At 46.0% G+C, this 23,130-nt stretch overlaps 1 protein-coding gene and 1 long non-coding RNA gene across 2 annotated transcripts; both read right to left on the bottom strand.

Moving 5' to 3' along the window:
- Positions 1-2,260: 2,260 nt before the first annotated feature.
- LOC140998445 (uncharacterized) lies at positions 2,261-4,105 on the bottom strand. The gene is made up of 2 exons (XR_012179455.1): positions 3,936-4,105; positions 2,261-2,770 (listed from the first exon to the last, which is right to left on the bottom strand). It is a non-coding gene; the product is annotated as an uncharacterized lncRNA (long non-coding RNA).
- A 6,219-nt stretch (positions 4,106-10,324) lies between these two features.
- LOC141001319 (NACHT, LRR and PYD domains-containing protein 3-like) lies at positions 10,325-22,493 on the bottom strand. The gene is made up of 5 exons (XM_073472357.1): positions 22,385-22,493; positions 16,624-18,427; positions 15,422-15,601; positions 13,821-14,014; positions 10,325-11,373 (listed from the first exon to the last, which is right to left on the bottom strand). Coding segments are annotated over exons 1-5 (3,228 nt in total). The 5' UTR covers positions 22,386-22,493.
- Positions 22,494-23,130: the final 637 nt, after the last annotated feature.

Raw genomic sequence — 23,130 nt, 5'->3', positions numbered from 1 at the left:
CAACTGCAGTCATAAACAAGGTGCTCAAATCATTCAGAGGAGTAAAATGTGAAATACTTTGAAGAAGACCAACATCAGAAACTTGAGCTGAACAGCAGCAAAAAGGAAGAGGCAGTAAATGTGGCTAATGGTCTTTGAGTTTGGTTTATTAAAGGGGCACTCTGTGCACTGCTCACACACACTGAGGGACACTTTAATCACACATCAGGTCTTAACGAATGAATTATTCGAGCTGGAAATCTTTACTGATGTACATTGTACGACGTGACAACGGTCAGTGGAAACCAGAAGCATCAACTCATCGAGGGCTGGATCCAAAATCAAAGTCAAACATTCAAATCACAGTCTGACCCAACTTGAGTGAGTTTCATCACAGCAACTCGTAGTGTGACTCCGTAGTGTGTATGGACCCCACAAGCCTGTACGGTGCTGGGCTGTGAGCACTGGTCCCTCTAGAGGACGTCGGGCCCTCATGGAGTCAGGAACCTGCACACCAGGAGCTGCTGGAGGTCATTTTGTGGGGCTCTGGCAGTGCTCCTCAGGTTCCTCCTCCAACAGAGGAGCAGCTACCGGTCCTGCTGCTGTTACATATTTTTACATGTGTGTATATACTGTACACTATTCAACCAGTTATCAGGCTGATTATCTGATCCAACATTCAACAGAATCAGTGTTTTATTCATCTGACTGCAGATAAAATAAATATATTTAAAATGCTCCTTCAGCTCTGATGGTATAAAGTCAGTATAAAGTAGCAGGAAATGGAAATACTCAAGTACAAGTACCTCAGAAGTAACAGTCCTGCATTCAGAAAGTTACTTCAGTAAAAGTACAAACAGAAAAACCATCAGGAGTAAATGTTCTCATACAGGATGGTAACTTTCACAGTATTATGATTCTAATTATGATGTTATGAGAACTTAAAGTACTTTTAATTCATGAAGCCTGTTTTTCTGATGGTACGTCCATAAAGTCTGACTCTGAATGCAGGACTTTGACTTTTAATTGAATATGTTTACATTATATTTCTTCTTTTACTTTAAAGGATTTGAATAATTCCTCCACAGTCTAGTTAATGTAGGAAAAACTTAACATCACCACTAAATTTACTTCCTTGTCTTTTAGTTGTGGATATCTCAGGAACATGAACAAATACATTTTCTACATAGAAAGATCTTTTTAGAGGGACAAATAAACATTGTAACTGTGGTGTGATGCTTTATAAATGAAAGAAAAACACTGTATTTATTGATCAGTTTTACACTGAAACATTGTACAAACTTCCAAACACATGATGCTGATATTCAGCCGACAGACGCTGGATGAGGCTGATAAACAGCTTCATCACATCAGTGCAGATTAAAACATCTGGACCAAAGAAAGTCATTACTGCTGTTGTGTCTGAGCGTGTAAGACAAAGACACTGTGAGTTCAAGTTGTCACTTTCAATAACCGCGTGTCTTTTTCAGCTAAAATCTTGTCTGGGGCACCAAAGTGGTCAGAACCGGCACCGTCAGTGAGACTTAGTGTCCCAGTTTGAGAAAAGGTGAGGACCCAAACACAGAAACACAAGGGAGGCAGGAGGATGAGGAACAAAAGCAAGCGTCATTAAACCAAAGCTGAACAATCCAAAAACCAGAGAAACCCAAAAACCAAGAAGAGGAAATTCCAAAAATACAAAGTAGAAACTAAGAAAAAGCAAAAGTACAACTCAGGAAAAACAGGAGGAATAAAGCAGAGAAATAAGAGCGGGAACAAAAAGCAGGAAACACACCACGGGGAGAAACGGGGAGACGCTGGAGGAAACAGGCTCAGGTGAAACACGGGAGGAAACGGACCATCTGACAAAGACCAGAGGAGCACAAAGACTACACACACACACTAACGAGGGGAGGAGCTGCAGGTGGAGTGAGGCGGGGAAAGGACAGGTGAGGGGAAGGAACGGAAAAACACCTGAAGGAGGGAAACCAGAACACTGGAGAACGGGCCGAAGACAACACAAGAGCAGAAAACACCTATAAAACACACATAATGACACAGAAACCACAGGACCGAGACACTTGGTATAAGAAAGGCAGGAAAAAAGAACAATACACAGAAATATGATCCAGCAGTGATGAGAAAGATCCTTAAAGTGCAGACTTCAGCACTCTGACATCAACCTCCAAGATTCAGGATGAAGTGAAGATGAACAACAGTTGTGTCGTTCAACAGTGAGCAGGTGAGACACAAAGAGAAACAGAGAGCCACAGACTTTACACTCGTTCACACTAGTTTAACCTGTGCACACTTTAAATGACTGTAGATTTACACAACGGATCAACAATATTGGATTTTGGCCTTTTAGGCGACGCTGATATATGCACATATTTTCCCACCTGACTGCAGAGAACATCAAGTCTCTGTTAACGAGTAATTAACTCATTATTGTGTCTGCTCCTGACGTGACGGCTGCTTGGCAGATGCAGCAGAGCAGTCCAGAGACACTGATGACACTCTGTCACATCCAGAGGAAACAGGGACGATGCTGGACTGGACAGTGGAGCTGATCTCAGAGCAGTTCACACTGCAGCACTGACATCATCTCCACGTGTTGTGATTGGTCCGTCAGTCACTGCTGGATGAAGCTCTCCTCTCCGCCCAGTCAGAGCCTCTCCACCCACCAGCTGATGGTGCTGCTTCAACCTCTCTGGATCATCAGGACACAGCTGATCCTCTCAACACCTCCACCTTTCTCATCACTCACTCTGGCAGAGATCACGGCCTCCAGCTGATGAGAGAAGCAGAGAGACAGCAGAAGTGATACATGAGTGTCTACAGAGACTCCCTCCATCAGCTGTCAGTCAGTGATATAAAGACCAGCAGGACTTCAGTCCTGTTCAGACCACAAGTGGAGCGGCTGTGTAGCGTAGCCAGCTTCCTTTCAGCTCATGTTAACGTGTTGGAGTGAAGCTCACAGACCTGCAGACACATCAAGTGTGTTTACTCTGCAGGTTTCACTCAAGCACACAGTGAAATAAACTGCTCAGAGTCCCTGAACGCATCATCACTGCAGAAACACTTTGATGATGATTCACTGCTGTTAAAAACCAGAGTCTCAGTCACACCTGAACATTTCATCTGCTTTAAATATTACAAACATGTAAATATGGAGTCTGTTGTAAAAACATCTGGATAAAACTAAAGACAGACGGACAGATAAATATTTGATGTTAAAGCTCCTACATGTTCACACAGAGACTGAACAGTCAACACCAGCTGTGGTTACTGGACTTCAGCAGAGGTTCTGGTCTGTGAGGAGACCACATGGTTACTAAATGTAACCGTGGTTCTCTGAAATAAGAGTCAGTGATGTGCAGGCTTCAGTCAGAGCGATCTGTACGGTGGCCCTGAAGGTCAAAACACAACCACACTTCAGATTATGGAAAAGGTGGGACGGCGTTCTTGTTTGTTATTGGACAGAACCAGAGTCTCTGGTGACAGGTTGATGTTTTGTGGGATGTTGTTGTGTTTTGACCTTCAGGGCCACCGTAGACCTGAGAGCTGTGACAAAGATGGACTGATCAGTTGTTCAGTGTTGAAATGAGAGAACAGAGATTTGATGCTACAACAGTTTGATGGATGAGGACACTGTCTCTACACATCCTGTGATGCTGTCAGCTGTGATCCAGCTTTACTTCCTGTACACATGAACACAACAACAACAGTCGTCTTCACTTCAACTCAAACACACGATCACAACAAGCTTCTGGCTCCTCTGATTGGCTGACTGTTCCCCCTCTATCTCTTTCTGTCCAATCCTGAAGCCTGTCACCGTTCTCCTCTCACAGCTTCACTGAGGAAAGCAGGAAATGCTGGATCTTTACTCTGATACTGACTGTGTTTATTACAATACTGCTGAAACCAGCATGGACTGACTCCAACTCTCTACTGACCTCAGAGTCTCCAGTCGACAGTTTGGACTCTCCACAAGTTCAGACAGCAGCTTCACGTCTGAATCCTGCAGCTCGTTGAAGCTCAGCTCCAGCTGTCTCAGATGGGAGGGGTTGGACTTCAGAGCTGAGGCCAGAGAAGCACAGCTGATCTCTGACAAACTGCAGCCCCACAATCTGAATAAAGAATAAATGATGAAACTTCACAATTTAAATATTCAGTCAGTATAAACATCACAAAGCTTCATTAAAATGTTGTAAAAAGACGATTCTGAATATATTTGTTACTGTCTGATAGTTAAAATAGAGATTATTTAACTTTTCATTGTAGTATGTATTTTTCTCATCACTTTAAAAAACATTTAAAAAACATGATTTGTAATCTGAGATGAAAATCAATAGTTGAGGATGTTCAGAGTGAATTATTCATGTTGTTATATGAAGGTTTTAAATGTGCAGCTCAACATTGCTCTGCCACAGTCAATGGACTAAACCACAGAAGAAGAAAACAGACTTCAGCATTAAAATACTCAGTGTGGATCAGTATAATATCAGCCTGATGTCTGCAGTTTAGTGTCAACACAACTTTCACATCATATTAATCTGAGCACAGAAGTAAAAAATGGTGTCTGACCCCAGAGTCTCCAGTCGACAGTTTGGACTCTCCAGTCCAGCAGAGAGAAGCTTCACTCCTGAATCCTGCAGCTCGTTGTGACTCAGGTCCAGCTGTCTCAGATGGGAGGGGTTGGACTTCAGAGCTGAGGCCAGAGAAGCACAGCTGATCTCTGACAACCTGCATCTCTCCAATCTGAATAAAGAATAAATGATGTCAGTTTAAAAGACTTTAATGTGTCTTAAGCCAAATAAAAACCCACAGAAACTGATGGAACATTTGATTCTGCTATTTAAAGCTCCTGTTATTAAGATAGTTGAATTTTCAGTCTCGTTCCAACTCGTCAAATACTGACGCTTTGGGATTGTAGGTCGGGTCGGCTGCCGTCCCAAAGCGTCAGTATTTGACGGGTCGGGAACGAGACTCAAAGATCAACTCTCTCAGCAACAGGAGCTTTAAGATAAAAGTCATCCTGAGCTGAAGTGTTTCAGTCAGTACAGACGTCACATATCATCAGAAAGGTTTGGAACAAACACACGTTTGTTGTTGTCTGACAGAAGAAAACACAACGTTTGTGTTTTTACTTTCAGAAGCAAGAAGGAAAAGTGCAAATCAATGATGAAGAGGTTGATGGAGAATAAAACAGTGCTGAATGTTTGATGTTATATTAGATATGTTTTAAATATGAAGCAGAACAAGATGCTCAGTGTGAATCAGGACAGAATCTATGTGGTCAAATCCCCTTCAGAGCTGATGACATGAAAACTAAGATTTAAACAGTTTGAATAATGTTTTCAAAGTATTAACCGGTTTAAAGTAAATATTCAAATGGATTTAAACATGTGAGAACAACAACAGTATGTGTGAGATAATTGTGTCGCACTTATAATTCATCAGCAGTGTAATATTTTCATGTTATTAAAGTTTGTCTTCAGAGTTTCACACATTCAACACGTGCAGTGTGTTGAATCAGAGATCACATCACACTCATGTGTCTTTTGTCCAACGTGACTTCAACATCATCCAACCTCCTTTTTTCAGAGATTCAACACTTTCTTTTCAGAGATTTAAATCTCTGCGGGGGGGCCACACCTTTCTGATGTCAGATTAGGGGGTCTGTGTCCAACAACTTCTGTCACTTTACAAAAGTGACAAACAAAAATTAACACCTTCCTCACTCTGTGATTGGTGAGCTGAGTGCAGGTGAGATAGAGCCCAGGTTTCAACTTCTCTCTCAGCTCTTTTTCATTTGTTACACAACTATTTCTGTCACTTTGAAATATGAACTGAGTGAAACACTACCAATGTCTTCCAGGAGAGAACATGTGAGAAGTTACCTCCATATTTAACCCATTGTTGAGCCTCCAGCAGCTCTTGGCTCCACCTTTGGCTGTCTGAAACAGCTATGAACACGTTTAGCTTCACTGATGCACTGATCCCATGCTAAAAGGTGGAGCTAACACACTGCAGACCACTGATTGGTCAGTGGGAACAGCCAGAGTCGTCTCGTCCTCCACGCTCTGAAGTAACATTTCACTTTCTACCTTTCAGCAGTCTTCTGTCTCGCTGCCTGCAGCCTTTCTCAAGTAAAGCTAGTTTCCTTGTTGTGATAAACAACCACACGTGTGCTGTGTGTGGAGAGTGTGTGGTCGATAGATACACAGAAACACATGAACTGACCCCAGAGTCTCCAGTCGACAGTTTGGACTCTCCAGTCCAGCAGAGAGAAGCTTCACTCCTGAATCCTGCAGCTCGTTGTGACTCAGGTCCAGCTGTCTCAGATGGGAGGGGTTGGACTTCAGAGCTGAGGCCAGAGAAGCACAGCTGATCTCTGACAAACTGCAGCCCCTCAATCTGAATAAAGAATAAATGATGTCAGTTTAAAAGACTTTAATGTTCCTGCTTGAAATCATTCAGTGTTTAATAATCTGTTCAGAGCTGAAGAAGGTTCAGGATGTAGACGTTTAGAAAATGAAGCTCCAAACACCTGAACCCAACAGGATGCAGGTTCAACACTGTCAAACACACAAAGTGAAACAGAGCTCTCATTAATATTAATGACAACGTGCTGCTGCTTCAATAAAGACGTAGTGATGTCACCTCTTAAACTCTGCAGCTCCACCAGAGGCTCCATCTATACAAACTCATGTTGTGCAGCCAAATAAAAACCCACAGAAACTGATGTAACATTTGATTCTGCTATTTAAAGCTCCTGTTATTAAGATAGTTGAATTTTCAGTCTCGTTCCAACTCGTCAAATACTGACGCTTTGGGATTGTAGGTCGGGTCGGCCGCCGTCCCAAAGCGTCAGTATTTGACGGGTCGGGAACGAGACTCAAAGATCGTTGGGTTACAGGGTAACCCTGGTTCTCTGAGTATAGAGAATATCTCTCCATCACATATAGAATATATGTTATGGGATTGCTGACATCCTGGCAGCTGACGTGAATAATCATTTAAGACACACCACGCCTACCGTGGCTTCCCCTGCGCCGTCTATAAGTAGACCCCGCTGCGCAGAGTACCGTTGATTACTCTGATTTGAACTGGTCCCGAGCGGCCTCGATGTGGAGAGATATTCTCTATACTCAGAGAACCAGGGTTACCCTGTAACCCAACGTTCTCTTTCGTATGAGAATATCTCTCCACCACATATAGAATATATGTTATGGGACTCTGTAAGACACACCGCGAGGGTACCAAGGAGACAGAGCAGACGCCGCTCCTATAGCCACTCACTCTGGTATTTTCGAATGAGACGTCACCGCCACCGGGTGCAAAAACCAAACATTTGGGACATCACCCTGGCTGGTCTAACACCAGCACAGGGGCATAGTGGATTCTTCGTCTATTTCGAAGTGGCCCTCAGCACACGCTCACCGAAGGAGGTGCTGGCAGCCACATTCAAACAATAAAACCGCATAAACGTGGTCGGGGTCGACCATGTAGCGGCTGCACATATCTCTGAGAGGGTGGCGCCCCGCCATAAGGCCCAGGAGGTCGACACGCCCCGCGTGGAGTGTGCCTTTACTCCCACTGGCACCGGCTCGCCTGCTTCTCTGTTTGCCTGTTGAATTGCCTCCACGACCCAATGGGACAGCCTAGCCTTAGACACTGGCTCACCCAGGCACTGGGGCCTGAAACAGACAAACAGCTGATCTGTTTTCCTGAATGCCGCCGTACGCTGAATATAGATCTTCAGTGCTCTGACCGGACATAGCGCTGACTCCTCCTGACCCTCGCCTGCCTCCTGGGAGGGCCTAAGGGAGCGCAGATCCACTGACTGACTCAGGTGAAAGTCGGTGAGCACTTTCGGCAGGAACGCCGGATTCAGACGCAGGATGACTCCTGTGTTGTCTGGCAGAAACCTACAGCAACTCTCATGTACAGAGAGAGCCTGCAGTTCCCCCACCCTCTTGGCTGATGTTACTGCCAAGAGGAATACCACTTTGAGCGACATCCACTGAAGGCTCACAGATTCCAGGGGCTCAAAGGGCTCCTGCTCTAAGGCAGACAGAACCCGACCCAGGTCCCACGTCGGCTGGCTGGCCTCCTGCTGCGTGGCACAAGCCTCTGCGCACCCTTCAGGAACTGTGATAGAAGGCCGCTGTCATCCACAGATAGCCTAGCCTCACCCACACGAGAGGCCTTGATGGCTGCCACCACACCTCTCAGGGTTGATGGTGATTTCCCCGCCTCCAGGAGCTCCTGCAGGTACCTAAGCACCTCTGGGGCCGAACATGTCACTGCGCTGATCTTGTTGCGCTGATCATCACCATGACACGAACAGCTCCCAGCGATAAGAGTATGCCGCCCTGGTCGATGGGGCTCGAGCACTCTGCAGGGTCTGAACCACAGAGCTTGTGAGCCCCATGTCTAATAGACCGGCCCTCTCAGGGGCCAGGCCCAGAGATTGAGCCCCTGGGGAAAGGGATGAAACAGGGTCCCGTTTGCCTGGCTCAGCAGGTCCCGGCGAACTGGCAGTTTCCATGGTGTCCCGTCCAGGAGTGGTGTCACCCACGAGAACCATGTCATGTGGGCCCAGTCTGGCGCCACCAGGATCACACGGACCTCCTCCCGACTGATCCTCTGCAGCAGGTTGTGCAGAAGGCTGAATGGGGGAAAAGCGTAGAGCAGCCCCTGAGGCCACTGGTGTGCCATGGCGTTGATGCCCAGAGGAGGCGAGTCCCTCCCCACGGAGTAGAACAGCGGGCAGTGAGCATCGTCTCCCGAGGCAAACAGATCGGCCACCGCTCTGCCGAAGCGGTACCAGATCTCCTCTACCACTGCTGGGTGCAGCCTCCAGTCCCCTGGATGTGGTCCACTCCTGGAGAGGAGGTCTGCCGCTACATTCCCCACTCCTGGCACATGCATGGCCCTGACTGACAGGAACCGCGTATATGCCCATGTCCACAGATTGTGTGCAATCCTGCACAGACGTGGAGAGCCCATGCCTCCTTGTCTGTTGACATATGCTGCCGCCGTGGTGCTGTCGGTTCTTACAAGAACATGGCGGCCCTGCAGCCTCGGCAGAAAATGCCGAAGGGCCAGGTGAATTGCCCTTAGCTCTAACGCATTGATATGCTGGCCCTGGCTGAGGACACCCCAGTGCCCGCTGGTGCCCCTGCCTTCGTGGAGAGCGCCCCAGCCCTCGAGGGATGCATCCACAGACATCACCTGGCGACGCAGGACTGGACCCAGCCTGCTGCCTCTCGAGATGTTTGATGGCACCCTCCACCACCTGAGGGCCACACACAACCTCCTGGTGATCAGTACCATTGCCCGTAGGTCTCCCTGCTGGCACAAGCCCAGACTGTAGAGACACCGCTGCACTGGGCGCATGTGCAGAAGAGCTAGTGGTACCACCTGCACAGCAGCAGCCATGAGGCCCAAGAGGCGGAGACACAGCCTCCAAGTGACTCTGGCCCCTAGACGAAAATGTGTGAGACAATCGCTGAGGGAGTCCTGTCTGTCCTGAGTCAATCTCACCACTCCCGTCCTGGCATCCAGCCACATCCCTAGGAACTGGGTGGTCTGAGCTGGCTGCAGACTGCACTTTCTGTCGTTGATGCACAAACCCAGGTCCTGGATGTGTGACAACAACATTTCCACGTGACGACGACATTGCTGCTCTGTCTGAGCGCATATTAGCCAGTCGTCGAGGTAATTCATTACCCTGAGACCCTGCCGCTGCAGAGGCCCCAAGACTGCGTCCATGCACCTGGTGAAGGTGCGGGGAGCTAGTGAGATGCCAAAGGGGAGGACACAGAATTCGAAGGTTTTGCCGTCGAAGGCAAACCTGAGAAATCTCCTGTGGCCCTCCCAAATTGGCATTTGGAAATATGTGTCCTTGAGGTCGACTGTTGCAAACCAGTCGTCCACAAGGACAGCCTGTTTCACTCGTGGCACCGTCAACATCTTGCACCTCAGAGGTCGGAGGAACTTGTTCAGGCCCCTGAGGTCCAGAATTGGCCGGAGTGTCCCATCGCGTTTTGGGATAAGGAAATAATGGGAGTAAAATCCTGCCTGCCTGTCTTCCTGCCCCACCTCTCTGATAGCCTTTTTGGCCAGAAGAGTGGTCAGTTCTGACCGCAGGACCTCTCTGTGCTGGTGATCTGCGACAATGGAAAATGCAGGCACCGTAGTCACAGGAGGGGTGCTCAGAAACTGAAGACGATACCCCTTGGTCATTGTAGAAACAACCCAGGGGTCCGCCCCCAGGGCCTCCCATGAAGCCTGAGACCCCTGAGGGCGGAGGCAGGCTGGGGGAGATGTAGCGTCAGGATCGGGACTTTGGGCCTTGGGGTGCTTTACCACCACGGCCCTTGTTCCCCTTTCCACCACGCCGTGCCGCATCCAGCCTAACCCTCAGATCGGGCAGGGGTTGACTGAACCGCTGCTGCTGCTGCTGCTGCTGCTGCTGCGGCTGTTGCAGCCGACGCCCTTCCTGCCAGCCGGTGTTCGGCCTCAAAGTGCTAGACATCTCTCGGGCTGCGCGACGAGCCTCCTGCGCCTGCTGGATCATCGCTGTCGCGTCTGGTCCAAACATAGCCGTTGGCTCCACCGGCAGCCTGAGTAGACACGCCTTGTCTTCAGGCTGCAACTGGGACTGCGACAGCCACAGGTGGTGACGTGCCTGCCAGAGCCCTGACAAGGCCTTGCCCACTGCCACCCCTTGCTCCCTCATGATCTTAGGGAGAAGTGAGGAGACCTCCTGTAGTTCACCTACCAGCTGTCCCCCACCCTCTTCTGATAGTTGCTGGACCAAATGCCGCTGATACAGAGACAATATGGCTGCCGTGTTGGCCAGTTTTGTCTGAACTGCCATCGCGCTATGCATTCTTTCAAGCAAGCTATCCATTGCGCTGCAGTTCTTGCTTCGGCTTTTCCCTTTCCCCAGAACTGATTTGGAGGGAGCCACCAGAGCTGCCAATGCCGTGTCCACAGAGGGTGGTGGCCCGCAGCCAATCCTCTCTGGAGCATTTACTGCAGTCATGGCTCGACAGAGCCCAGACCAGTGACCCACTGTCAGTGGTGTCTTAAACTGCTTCCTGACCACATCCTCAAAATCTGAGAGGAGGGGCACCAGGAACCGCGGCGTAGGTTGAAACCCTCCCATCTCGTCATCAAAGCGCGATGGGGCAGGTTCTTGGCCGGGTGGCATGTCCACCTCCAAGGCAGCCGCGGCCCTGCTGATAAGACCTTGTAGACGAGGCGACCACTTCTCGTCAAACTCCTCCTCCCCTTCCCGTTGATCTATGGAAAGGATATCTATCTCCTCGTCCGAGGGATGCAGGGAGAGACTGTCGTCCTCGTCCCCCTCCACATCTATCAAGGGGCAAGAGGGATGGAGATCTATGACATCCTCATATGAGGGCCCAGCCCTGACTGGGCGGGGTTTAGTCACAGACCGCACCCCCCCTGCTGAGCAAACAGTAATAGAGGCCTGTGCAGCGTCTGTACCAGCCCTCGACCCCACTGTTGCAGTCGCAAGCCGAGACCGCTTGGCAGGCTGCGGCCCTGCAGAAGGGGTGACTGCCCTAAACAATCTGCGGCGTGCCTCTCTCTGCATTGCTGTCATGCAGAAACAACTCATACATGCAGCAGGATCTTCCAGTACTGCCTGTGCATGGTCCTCCCCCAGACAATAAACACAAATATCATGGGAATCTTCTATAGGGATTTTCCTCCCACAGCCCAAGCATGTCGGGCCCTCCCGGCTTGCCATAGCCATGACCTCACTGTCACGTGACCAGGAAGTGCCCACAATGTTTTGGTAACACCGGCAAGTGCTAGCCCTTTCCCTTTCAGTGACCTCGCTTTGCCGATATACCAATAACTGAATAAATGGAGGGGGGAGAGACAGCCGACAGCCCTTCGCCGTGCGCTGCTCTTTATTCAAGTTTTTTTTTTTTTTTTTGTAACGCGAAGCAACCCAGGGGGAGGACGCCGGCCGTGCCCGCGACTCGTCGCTTCTCCGGACCAGCTGTACCGCACGCGGTACCCCCTCCCGATGGAAAACTTCAATCGGCCAAAGTGGAAGAAGAGGAATGTAGTGAGAGAGGACGCTGGCTGCACCCGCGACTATGTCGCATCCTCAGACCAGCTATACCGCACCCGGTACCCTCAGCTCACTTTTCCTCTTCAAAGGAAAAGAGAGAGCAAGACAGCGACTTTGCAACCCTGAGAGGGGCCTAACGTTAGACCAACTCTCGACCCAAAGGTAACGGATCACCCGCAAAGCCACCGTTCAAACTCCCCACTCTTCCTATTGTTTCTGTCTTTGTTTTTGTTTTTCACGTCGTCTGATCTGCAGTGAAAATCAGAGGATCAACGGTACTCTGCGCAGCGGGGTCTACTTATAGACGGCGCAGGGGAAGCCACGGTAGGCGTGGTGTGTCTTAAATGATTATTCACGTCAGCTGCCAGGATGTCAGCAATCCCATAACATATATTCTATATGTGGTGGAGAGATATTCTCATACGAAAGAGAACAACTCTCTCACCAACAGGACCTTTAAGATAAAAGTCATCCTGAGCTGAAGTTTTTCAGTCAGTACAGACGTCACATATCATCAGAAAGGTTTGGAACAAACACACATGTTTGTTGTTGTCTGACAGAAGAAAACACAACGTTTGTGTTTTTACTTTCAGAAGCAAGAAGGAAAAGTGCAAATCAATGATGAAGAGGTTGATGGAGAATAAAACAGTGCTGAATGTTTGATGTTATATTAGAGATGTTTTAAATATGAAGCAGAACAAGATGCTCAGTGTGAATCAGGACAGAATCTATGTGGTCAAATCCCCTTCAGAGCTGATGACATGAAAACTAAGATTTAAACAGTTTGAATAATGTTTTCAAAGTATTAACCGGTTTAAAGTAAATATTCAAATGGATTTAAACATGTGAGAACAACAACAGTATGTGTGAGATAATTGTGTCGCACTTATAATTCATCAGCAGTGTAATATTTTCATGTTATTAAAGTTTGTCTTCAGAGTTTCACACATTCAACACGTGCAGTGTGTTGAATCAGAGATTACATCACACTCATGTGTCTTTTGTCCAACGTGACTTCAACATCATCCAACCTCCTTTTTTCAAAGATTCAACACTTTCTTTTCAGAGATTTAAATCTCTGCGGGGGGCCACACCTTTCTGATGTCAGATTAGGGGGTCTGTGTCCAACAATTTCTGTCACTTTACAAAAGTGACAAACAAACATTAACACCTTCCTCACTCTGTGATTGGTGAGCTGAGTGCAGGTGAGACAGAGCCCAGGTTTCAACTTCTCTCTCAGCTCTTTTTCATTTGTTACACAACTATTTCTGTCACTTTGAAATATGAACTGAGTGAAACACTACCAATGTCTTCCAGGAGAGAACATGTAAGAAGTTACCTCCATATTTAAACCACTGTTGAGCCTCCAGCAGCTCTTGGCTCCACCTTTGGCTGTCTGAAACAGCTATGAACACGTTTAGCTTCACTGATGCACTGATCCCATGCTAAAAGGTGGAGCTAACACACTGCAGACCACTGATTGGTCAGTGGGAACAGCCAGAGTCGTCTCGTCCTCCACGCTCTGAAGTAACATTTCACTTTCTACCTTTCAGCAGTCTTCTGTCTCGCTGCCTGCAGCCTTTCTCAAGTAAAGCTAGTTTCCTTGTTGAGATAAACAACCACACGTGTGCTGTGTGTGGAGAGTGTGTGGTCGAGCAAGAGAGAGAGAGAGAGAGAGAGCAAAACATGTAAATTAATGACATTTTATAGATACACAGAAACACATGAACTGACCTCAGAGTCTCCAGTCGACAGTTTGGACTCTCCAGTCCAGCAGAGAGAAGCTTCACTCCTGAATCCTGCAGCTCGTTGTGACTCAGGTCCAGCTCTCTCAGATGGGAGGGGTTGGACTTCAGAGCTGAGGCCAGAGAAGCACAGCTGATCTCTGACAAACTGCAGTTCTCCAATCTGAATAAAGAATAAATGATGTCAGTTTAAAAGACTTTAATGTTCCTGCTTGAAATCATTCAGTGTTTAATAATCTGTTCAGAGCTGAAGAAGGTTCAGAATGTAGACGTTTAGAAAATGAAGCTCCAAACACCTGAACCCAACAGGATGCAGGTTCAACACTGTCAAACACACAAAGTGAAACAGAGCTCTCATTAATATTAATGACAACGTGCTGCTGCTTCAATAAAGACGTAGTGATGTCACCTCTTAAACTCTGCAGCTCCACCAGAGGCTCCATCTATACAAACTCATGTTGTGCAGCCAAATAAAAACCCACAGAAACTGATGTAACATTTGATTCTGCTATTTAAAGCTCCTGTTATTAAGATAGTTGAACTTTCAGTCTCGTTCCAACTCGTCAAATACTGACGCTTTGGGATTGTAGGTCGGGTCGGCCGCCATCCCAAAGCGTCAGTATTTGACAGGTCGGGAACGAGACTCAAAGATCAACTCTCTCAGCAACAGGAGCTTTAAGATAAAAGTCATCCTGAGCTGAAGTTTTTCAGTCAGTACAGACGTCACATATCATCAGAAAGGTTTGGAACAAACACACATGTTTGTTGTTGTCTGACAGAAGAAAACACAACGTTTGTATTTTTACTTTCAGAAGCAAGAAGGAAAAGTGCAAATCAATGATGAAGAGGTTGATGGAGAATAAAACAGTGCTGAATGTTTGATGTTATATTAGATATGTTTTAAATATGAAGCAGAACAAGATGCTCAGTGTGAATCAGGACAGAATCTATGTGGTCAAATCCCCTTCAGAGCTGATGACATGAAAACTAAGATTTAAACAGTTTGAATAATGTTTTCAAAGTATTAACCGGTTTAAAGTAAATATTCAAATGGATTTAAACATGTGAGAACAACAATTTTATTATTATATATTTATTAATAATTATATATTATTATAATTCATTGGGACATAGTTCTCATGTGACTCATTTTAAGTGTACTTAACTACAGTAAGAATACATGAAGAAGGTACGTAATAATCCTTTAACATTGAAATAAAGAGACACTGTTATCCAATGAAGAGCACATAAATACATGAGAGGAGGTGTCTTCTGTCCAACGTGACTTAAACATCATCCAACATCCTTTTTTCAAACATTCAACACTTTCTTTTCAGAGATTTAAATCTCTGTGTATCTGTGTGTGTGTGTGTGTGTGTGTGTGTGTGTGTGTGTGTGTGTGTGATATAAATATATAATCTGCAGTCAAACTGTTCAGACTGTCAAACTTTAAACTGAGTTGTTGTGATTTGAGCTCAGACAAACCCAGAAAACAAGTGAACTGAAGGAAATGTAAAACTTCTGTTCTGATTTAAATGTTATAGATCTACACAGAAACACATGAACTGACCTCAGAACCTCCAGTCGACAGTTTGGACTCTCCAGTCCAGCACAGAGAAGCTTCACTCCTGAATCCTGCAGCAGCTCGTAGTTGTAACTCAGGTCCAGTTCTGTCAGATGGGAGGGGTTGGACTTCAGAGCTGAGGCCACGACTTCACAGTGACTCTTTGAGAGTGCACAGTTAAAAAATCTGTGATTACAGATAAAAGAACATTAAAACAGTAAAATGTAAGACTTTATTGTGAAAACAGATTCATACATGTTGCATCACAAAGCACAGGGGGTCAGTTGGTCGGCCTGAGCTGGTCAGTCATTGATCACAAGGTTTGTAGTTTGAAACTTGAGCTCCTTCTGCCCACGAGGCCCCAGACTTTCCCTGCCTGAGGAGATCAGAGGGGCTGAATCGCTGCCCCGTTTTATATCAGCCCCCAAAACACACTTGAATAAAGCTGCTTTTAACCCTGATGTGGATGTTTTTATCTTCATGTTTGATTTTGGTTTGTTTGATTCATTCTGTGCTCTTTATATTTATATTTGTAATTGTCGGGTAAAACTTGCTTTTTCTTGTGACTCTTTCGTTGTGTTGCTGTTTAATGTGTGTACAGCACTTTGTAACTGCTTTTAAAAGTCTTATATCAAGAAAATAAATCAATAAATGAACCTCCTGAGTGTCCTTGAGCAACATGAACCAAACTGATGTTCAGGACAAAGTGTCCAAATGACTGTAATGTAAACGTGTCAGATTTGAGTTGATTTATATTCATGAAGCTTCATGTAAATTCACTGTAGGTTGTAACTGCACTCGTATGTGTTTACCTCAGTTATGTGTTTGTGTGGATTTTGTTCTTTGATGCATTTTATTCTGTCGCTCCGTCTGCTTTTCACCTCCCATTCAATTAATTCAGCCTCTTCTACTGCATCAATAGTATAATTAGTGCTAAAGATTGAGTTATTATCATTTGATGGGTGATCATTTGTCTCAGGTGGAGTTCACCTGGCTGAAGGAAATGTTTTGGAAAGTAGACGACTACCTGTCATTTCATCTCTGAGCTTGGTGATGATCATTGATTCAATCAGCAGGTTTCATACTTGTTGAGGAAAACATGTATCGTGTTGAGGTTTTATATAATGCACGTGTGTAAAGTGTTTGTCTTTAATACTGAAGGCTTCAGCTTTACCAGGATTTTTAATGTTCATCACATCTGGACTTACCGAGCCTTTCTACAGTTCCTCACAGCTGGAATCAGTCTCTGTTTTCCTGCCCGTGATGTGTTGTATTTATCTGTGTCCAACTCATCCAAAACCTCCTCTGACATCTGCAGCATGTAGGCCAGAGCTGAGCAGTGGATCTCAGAGAGGTTCTTCTTTGATCTGTTCTCTGACTTCAGGAACTCTTGGATCTCCTGATGGACTGAGTGGTCGTTCATCTCCGTCAGACAGTGGAAGATGTTGATGCTTCTGTCAGGAGAGATCTCATCACTGTTCATCTCCTTCAGGTTGTTGATGGCTCTCTGGATGATTTCTGGCCTGTTGTCTGTCCGACCCAGCAGACCTGCTAAGAGTCTCTGGTTGGACGTCAGAGAGAGTCCATGAAGGAAGCGGACAAACAGGTCCAGGTGACCATTCTTACTTTCGAGGGATTTCTCCATGGCTCTCTTCAGGAAGTCATCCAGGGTTGAGGGACTCCGTCCTCCCAGGAAGTCCTTCAGTACCTCTGTGTTGCTGTTGGTGTAACAGTTGAACATGTAGACTGCAGCCAGAAACTCCTGAACACTCAGATGAACAAAGCAGTAGACTGTTTTCTGGAAGATCACACTCTCTCTTCTGAAGATCTCTGTACAAACTCCTGAGTACACCGAGGCCTCTGTGACATTAAGACCACACCGCTCCAGGTTTTCTTGGTAGAACATGATGTTTCCTGTCTCCAGATGTTCAAACGCCAGCCTCCCCAGCTTCAGAAGAACTTCCCTGTCAGCCTCCGTCAGCGCCTGTGGACTCGTCTCACGTCCCTCATCGTACTTCTGCTTCTTCCTCTTTGTCTGAACCAGCAGGAAGTGTGAGTACATGTCAGTCAGGGTCTTGGGCAGCTCTCCTCTCTGGCCTGTAGTCAACATGTGCTCCAGAACTGTAGCAGTGATCCAGCAGAAGACTGGGATCAGACACATGATGTGGAGGATCCTGGAGGTCTTGATGTGTGAGATGATTCTGCTGGACAGATCTTCATCACTGAACCTCTTCCTGAAGTACTCCTCCTTCTGGGCGTCAGTGAAGCCTCGTACTTCTGTTACCCTGTCGACGCGTGAAGGAGGGATCCGATTGGCTGCTGCAGGTCGGGAAGTTATCCAGACGAGAGCCGAGGGAAGCAGCTTCCCCTCGATGAGGTTTGTCAGCAGCGCGCTGACTGATGACTCCTGTGTGACATCAGACACGACCTCATGGTTCTTGAAATCCAGTGAAAGTCTGCTTTCATCCAGGCCGTCAAAGATGAACAGAAGTTTACAGACAGCGAGCTTCTCTGCTGTCACCCTCTGTAATGTTGGATGGAAAACATGGAGCAGCCTGAGAAGACTGTACTGCTCATCTCTGATCAGGTTCAGCTCCCTGAACGAGAGCAGAACCAGCAGACTGACATCTTGGTTTTCGGAGCCCTCTGCCCAGTCCAGAGTGAACTTCAGCACTGAGAAGGTTTTTCCAACGCCAGCGACACCGTTGGTCAGAACCACTCTGATGCGTCTCTGTGGGTCAGGTGAAGCTTTAAAGATGTCGCAGCACCTGATTGGAGTTTCACTGAAGGTCTCCTTCTTGGAAACTGTCTCCAGCTGCCTCACCTCATGTTGGGTATTAACCTCTTCACTCTGTCCCTCTGTGATGTAGAGCTCAGTGAAGATCTGGTTAAGGAGGGTTCCACTTCCTGTTTCATCACTTCCTGTTTCATCACTTCCTTTAGTCACACGTTCACATCTCCTCCTCAGACTGATCTTATGTTCATGGAAAACCTCCTGCAGACCAGCATTCACTGAAAAAAGAGACAAAAGTGGGAGACAAAAAATACAATGTGACAATCAGCAGTCAATGGTCTTTTCATTACAAGTTAAAAACATCAGTATAAGAACATGTTTGTTGTTTTCTTTGTCTTTCTCTCCACCTTAACGTCGTGGAGAGGTTTGTGTGTCCCTGTGATCCTCGGAGCTCTGTTGTCGGGGGCATTAGCCCCTGGCAGGGTCTCGCAAAGCTAATCAGCCCCAGAGGAGGAGCCGGACTGAGAGTGATTCAAAGAGCCTTTATGAATCAGCCACAAAGGTGCTGCAGCACCTGAACCAGGAAAGAGACATCAGGGCACCTTTCTGGAGCTCAACCTGGGAGTGGAGGTCGCTGGTGAATATCTGGTGTCTGGCCTTTGACTACATGGAGACGCCACCCTGTGGGCTGACTACCAGCAGGGACGGGCATTGGGGTCGGGTGTGTGCCAGTCTCATGCAAAAGAAGGCAGGTGTGCTGATTCCTGGCATCCCAGACTGGTCCTCAGGACAGGGAGTGTCTCCTCTCATGGGGGAAGGAACAGGTGCTGGTGCCGGAGGTGGGGCGGTACCAACTAGATTTAGTTGGGCTCACCTCTATGCACAGCACTGTTTCTTGAACTCAACTCCTTTGCTTGAGGGACAACATCTCAGGTTGGCCCCTGTAAATGACCACCACCTGCACCTCAGCCCGTCCACTACACTCTGCTGCTGCTGACTGCTTGTTATTCCCTCACTACAAGGGAGGACCAGCTACTGCTCAACTAGATCCAGACTGTCTGATGTCCTGGATCCACAATAGTGACACAAACTCCCCAGTGACATCAGAACAGAAGAAACTCGACACAACTTCAGACTGAAAACTCTCCTGTTAGACTGAAACTCTCCTGTTAGACTGAAACTCTCCTGTTCAGACTGAAAACTCTCCTGTTCAGACTGAAAACTCTCCTGTTCAGACTGAAAACTCTCCTGTTAGACTGAAACTCTCCTGTTCAGACGGCACCTTGGTCCATAAAAACAATCTCTCTCTTGATCTCTTATTGCTTCTAGTTGTAGCTCTTGAACCATTTTAGCATAATTGATGAATGTGATCTACTCATGTTGTATCCACATGGTTCAGTCAGTTATTTTCAGTCTCTTTGGATAAAAACGTCGGCTAAATGAACGTATTGTAATGAAGCAGGTTACATTTTAAGCTGTTTAATGTGCTGACACTGAGCAGCTAATTAGCATCTGCTGCAGCCTGAAAATAGATGTTAGCAGTGCACTTTTCCTCACTGGATGTTTGTTCGGTGGCTTGTTCAACAAGTGGATCTGCAGGACGAGGTGTGTGTTTGTAAGTTAGAGGAGGAGGAGATGTTAGCAGGAAAGCTAATGTGGACTGTTGTTAAAAGTGCTGTTTTGTCTCAAGCTGCTGTCTGACACTTCTCCATCTCCATCTATGCATACAGAGGACAGGCAGCTCTCTGATTGGTTAATGTGTGACATAACAAATGTATTACAGTTTTTCTCAATTGTTTACACACAAATACTGGTACTTGAGACACAATGACCACAACATGTAACTCATGCACCAACCCACTGAACCAATTCTGCTAAACTACAAGCACAATTCCTGCTTTACACTCAAATTGCAGTTCTAAAACACACTTTTTTCAAAACACTACACACAATTCTCTGCTTTTGTCACAATTTTCATGAAGAAAATCTCTTGTTTTCACCAGGAACACACTGTCATTCAAAATTTTTAAGTTAATTGCCCTCCTATGCACACTGACTCATCACATGGGCAAACACCTGTCACACAGTTTTACAATTAGCAATCAGAGCTTTAGCATAAAAGGGCAACAGGTGAGCTCTTCTGTTTTGGAGCAATGGTTGCCAACATTGGAAACAGAGGCAGAGCCAGAGCCAGAGGAGTGAGAGTAAGAGGAGGAGGAGGAGGAGGAGGAGGAGGACGAGGAAGGCCAAGGACCGTAATCTCTGATGAGATACGAGCCACTTTGGTTGACCATGTGGTCAACCATGGTCTAACAATGAGGAAGGCTGGGCAAAGAGTACAGCCACATTTGAGCAGGTACACTGTAGCATCCATCATCCGGACTTTCCGAAATGAGAATAGGTAAGAAATCTACTCTCACTAGAAAATTGCAGCACTGCATATCGATACAGTACTCAATGAGTACAGCAGTACAGTATTGCCTGTGGACTGTTCTGTAGGACTGTAAAAATAAAGTATGTTTCAAGTATTTGGGAAATGTATTCCTACTTTGTATTCCTACACAGTATTTACAGTATTTTACTATTTGTATGGCAGAACTGAAAGATTACCAACACAAGGTGGTCGGGAACGTCTTCTGTCTCCTGAACAGGAAACTGAAATCATGAACATGGTCCTAGAAAATAAGGCCATAACATTACGGCAAATACAAAGAAAAACAATAGAAAACAATGAGATATTTCAAAATATTGACAGGGTAAGCTTATCAACACTGGACCGTGTCTTGCGCAGAAATAATCTGAGGATGAAGCAGGTCTACAGGGTGCCATTTGAACGCAAATCAGAAAGAGTCAAAGAATTGCGATATAACTATGTGCAAGTGAGTCCTATACAATCCCACAATTGATGCATACTCTCAACACTGTATAAATTATACATATTTCAGTATTGTAATCATAATGATTGTGCTTCACAACAGTGACCACTCCATGTCTATTTCTGATATTGTCATGTGTGTCTCAGAGAGTCCTTGAGCTGGAGGTGGCTGCAGTGGAGCACCAGTTCAGCTTCATTGATGAGGTTGGATTCAACCGCACAAAAAGACGAAGGAGGGGAAGGAATATCATCGGCCAGCGTGCCATTGTTGAAGTCCCTGGCCAGCGCGGAGGGAACATCACAATGTGTGCAGCGATTACCCACCACGGCGTCATCCATCACCATGCTGCCCTTGGCCCCTACAACACTGCCCATCTGATCACATTCCTGGACACCCTACACAACACACTCATTCCACCAGATCAGATAGACGGCCCAGAGCAGCTCAGGTACGTTGTCATTTGGGACAACGTAAGTTTCCACCGGGCTGCTCTGGTTCACTGCCCACCCACGCTTTAATCCTATTGAGGATTTTTTTTCTGCCTGGAGATGGAAAGTGTATGACTGAAATCCACAAACGCGTATACCCCTTCTCCTCCTATGGAAGACGCATGTGGAGATATAGCAGTTGATGCTTTTCATGGCTGGATTCGCCATGCTAGGCGATATTTCCCCCGCTGCTTGGCCAGGGAAAACATTGCTTGTGATGTGGATGAGGTGCTGTGGCCAGACCGAAACAGAAGAGAGGATGCAGCATAGTTGTTTTTTACTGTAACTGTATACAGTAAATTCTTCTGTTGTTTTGTATTTAGACCACTGTATGTGCAACTTTGTGTTGGTTGGGATGTACACTGTGTACATTGTTTTTGTGGGAAAAATAAAATATATTTGTTACCGAGTATTTGTGTGTTCTGAGTATAAAAACATTATTCTCAAATACTTTACAACACACTTATGTATGTATTGTCTGTAGTAAGTGTAACACTGAACAAAAAAAGGCCTAAGTTATTATAATGAATGGAGAAGAAGTGTTTTCCATTCATCAGTGTTTTACATTGAGCACATCAGTGTTCAACTGGTTCTTATAAATGTCTATTCATATGATGGTTTGTGTGTGTCATTTGAAAACAAAATACCATTTTGAGAAGAAATAATATTGTTTTGAATGTAAAGTTTCATTTTGCAGGAGAATTGAGGGGTTTGCCCATTGTGTGTGTGTGTGTGTTTTGATTTGTGTGTAGAGTTCTGAGAGTATGAGGCATGATTTCAGAAAATGTGTGTAAACAATCGAGAAAAACTGTGAAACAACAAGTAGTGTGTTCAGACATGAAGACATCAGCAGACAGATATATAGTCTTACTTTGTACAGTGCTGGTCAGACTGGCTGTCTGCAGTCCAGCTCTTGTTCTGGATCTTTCTCCACACTGGGGACAGGAGGAGTGTCCTGGTGAAGCAGACTGGTCCCAGTATGATGTGTTGCACTGTCTGCAGAACCAGTGTCCACAGTCTGATGGTCCAGGTTCATTACTGAAGAATGGAGCCAACATGTTTGTATTGATATCAGATGAATCTTTGAAAAAAGTCTAATTACAAATTCATATAGGGAGCAAACTCCTCCTGTCCATAAATAAGAAGTTTAACAATTTCTATTTGTCCTCTTTGATTAGATTACAGCTTTTTACGTGACTGACAGCACTAAGAGGACGATGGGACGAATGATCTCTCTGTCATGAGCCCCAAAAGGTTTGTTAAAGTTAGTTAGCAAATACATTGTTGTTGAAATATACAAACACAACATGAACAAAACACGTTAGTGAGAGAGGGAACTGAAAAAAGTCACATAAATGAGTTAGTATCAGGTGTCTTACTCTGAGTCTGATGGTCCAGGTTCATTACTGAAGTCTATAGGATGACCTTTGGACCAGTCACTCTTCATAGACAGACAGCTGGATACTGGAGACTCTGCTCTCTGTCTGTTGGACTGAACGCTGCAAACACCAACATGTTTGTATTGATATCTCATGAATCTTTGAGAAACTCTCTGATGACAAAGTCATTTAAGAAGCTCTAAATACACAAACTACTGCTACTGTTGATGAAAAGGAG

This window comes from Pagrus major, chromosome 1 (genome assembly GCF_040436345.1).
Source record: "Pagrus major chromosome 1, Pma_NU_1.0".
NCBI lineage: Eukaryota > Metazoa > Chordata > Actinopteri > Spariformes > Sparidae > Pagrus > Pagrus major.
The sequence above is the reverse complement of the archived record's forward strand: the minus strand, read 5'-3'. Positions and strand labels throughout refer to the sequence as shown.

What these genes read in the sequence shown, in the direction of transcription:
- LOC141001319 (XM_073472357.1), bottom strand. An exon ending in AGGAACTGTAGAAAGGCTCG is followed by an intron (nt 15,602 to 16,623) that starts GTAAGTCCAGAT and finishes CTGTAATCACAG; the next exon opens with ATTTTTTAACTGTGCACTCT. An exon ending in TGTCGACTGGAGGTTCTGAG is followed by an intron (nt 14,015 to 15,421) that starts GTCAGTTCATGT and finishes TTCTTTATTCAG; the next exon opens with ATTGGAGAACTGCAGTTTGT.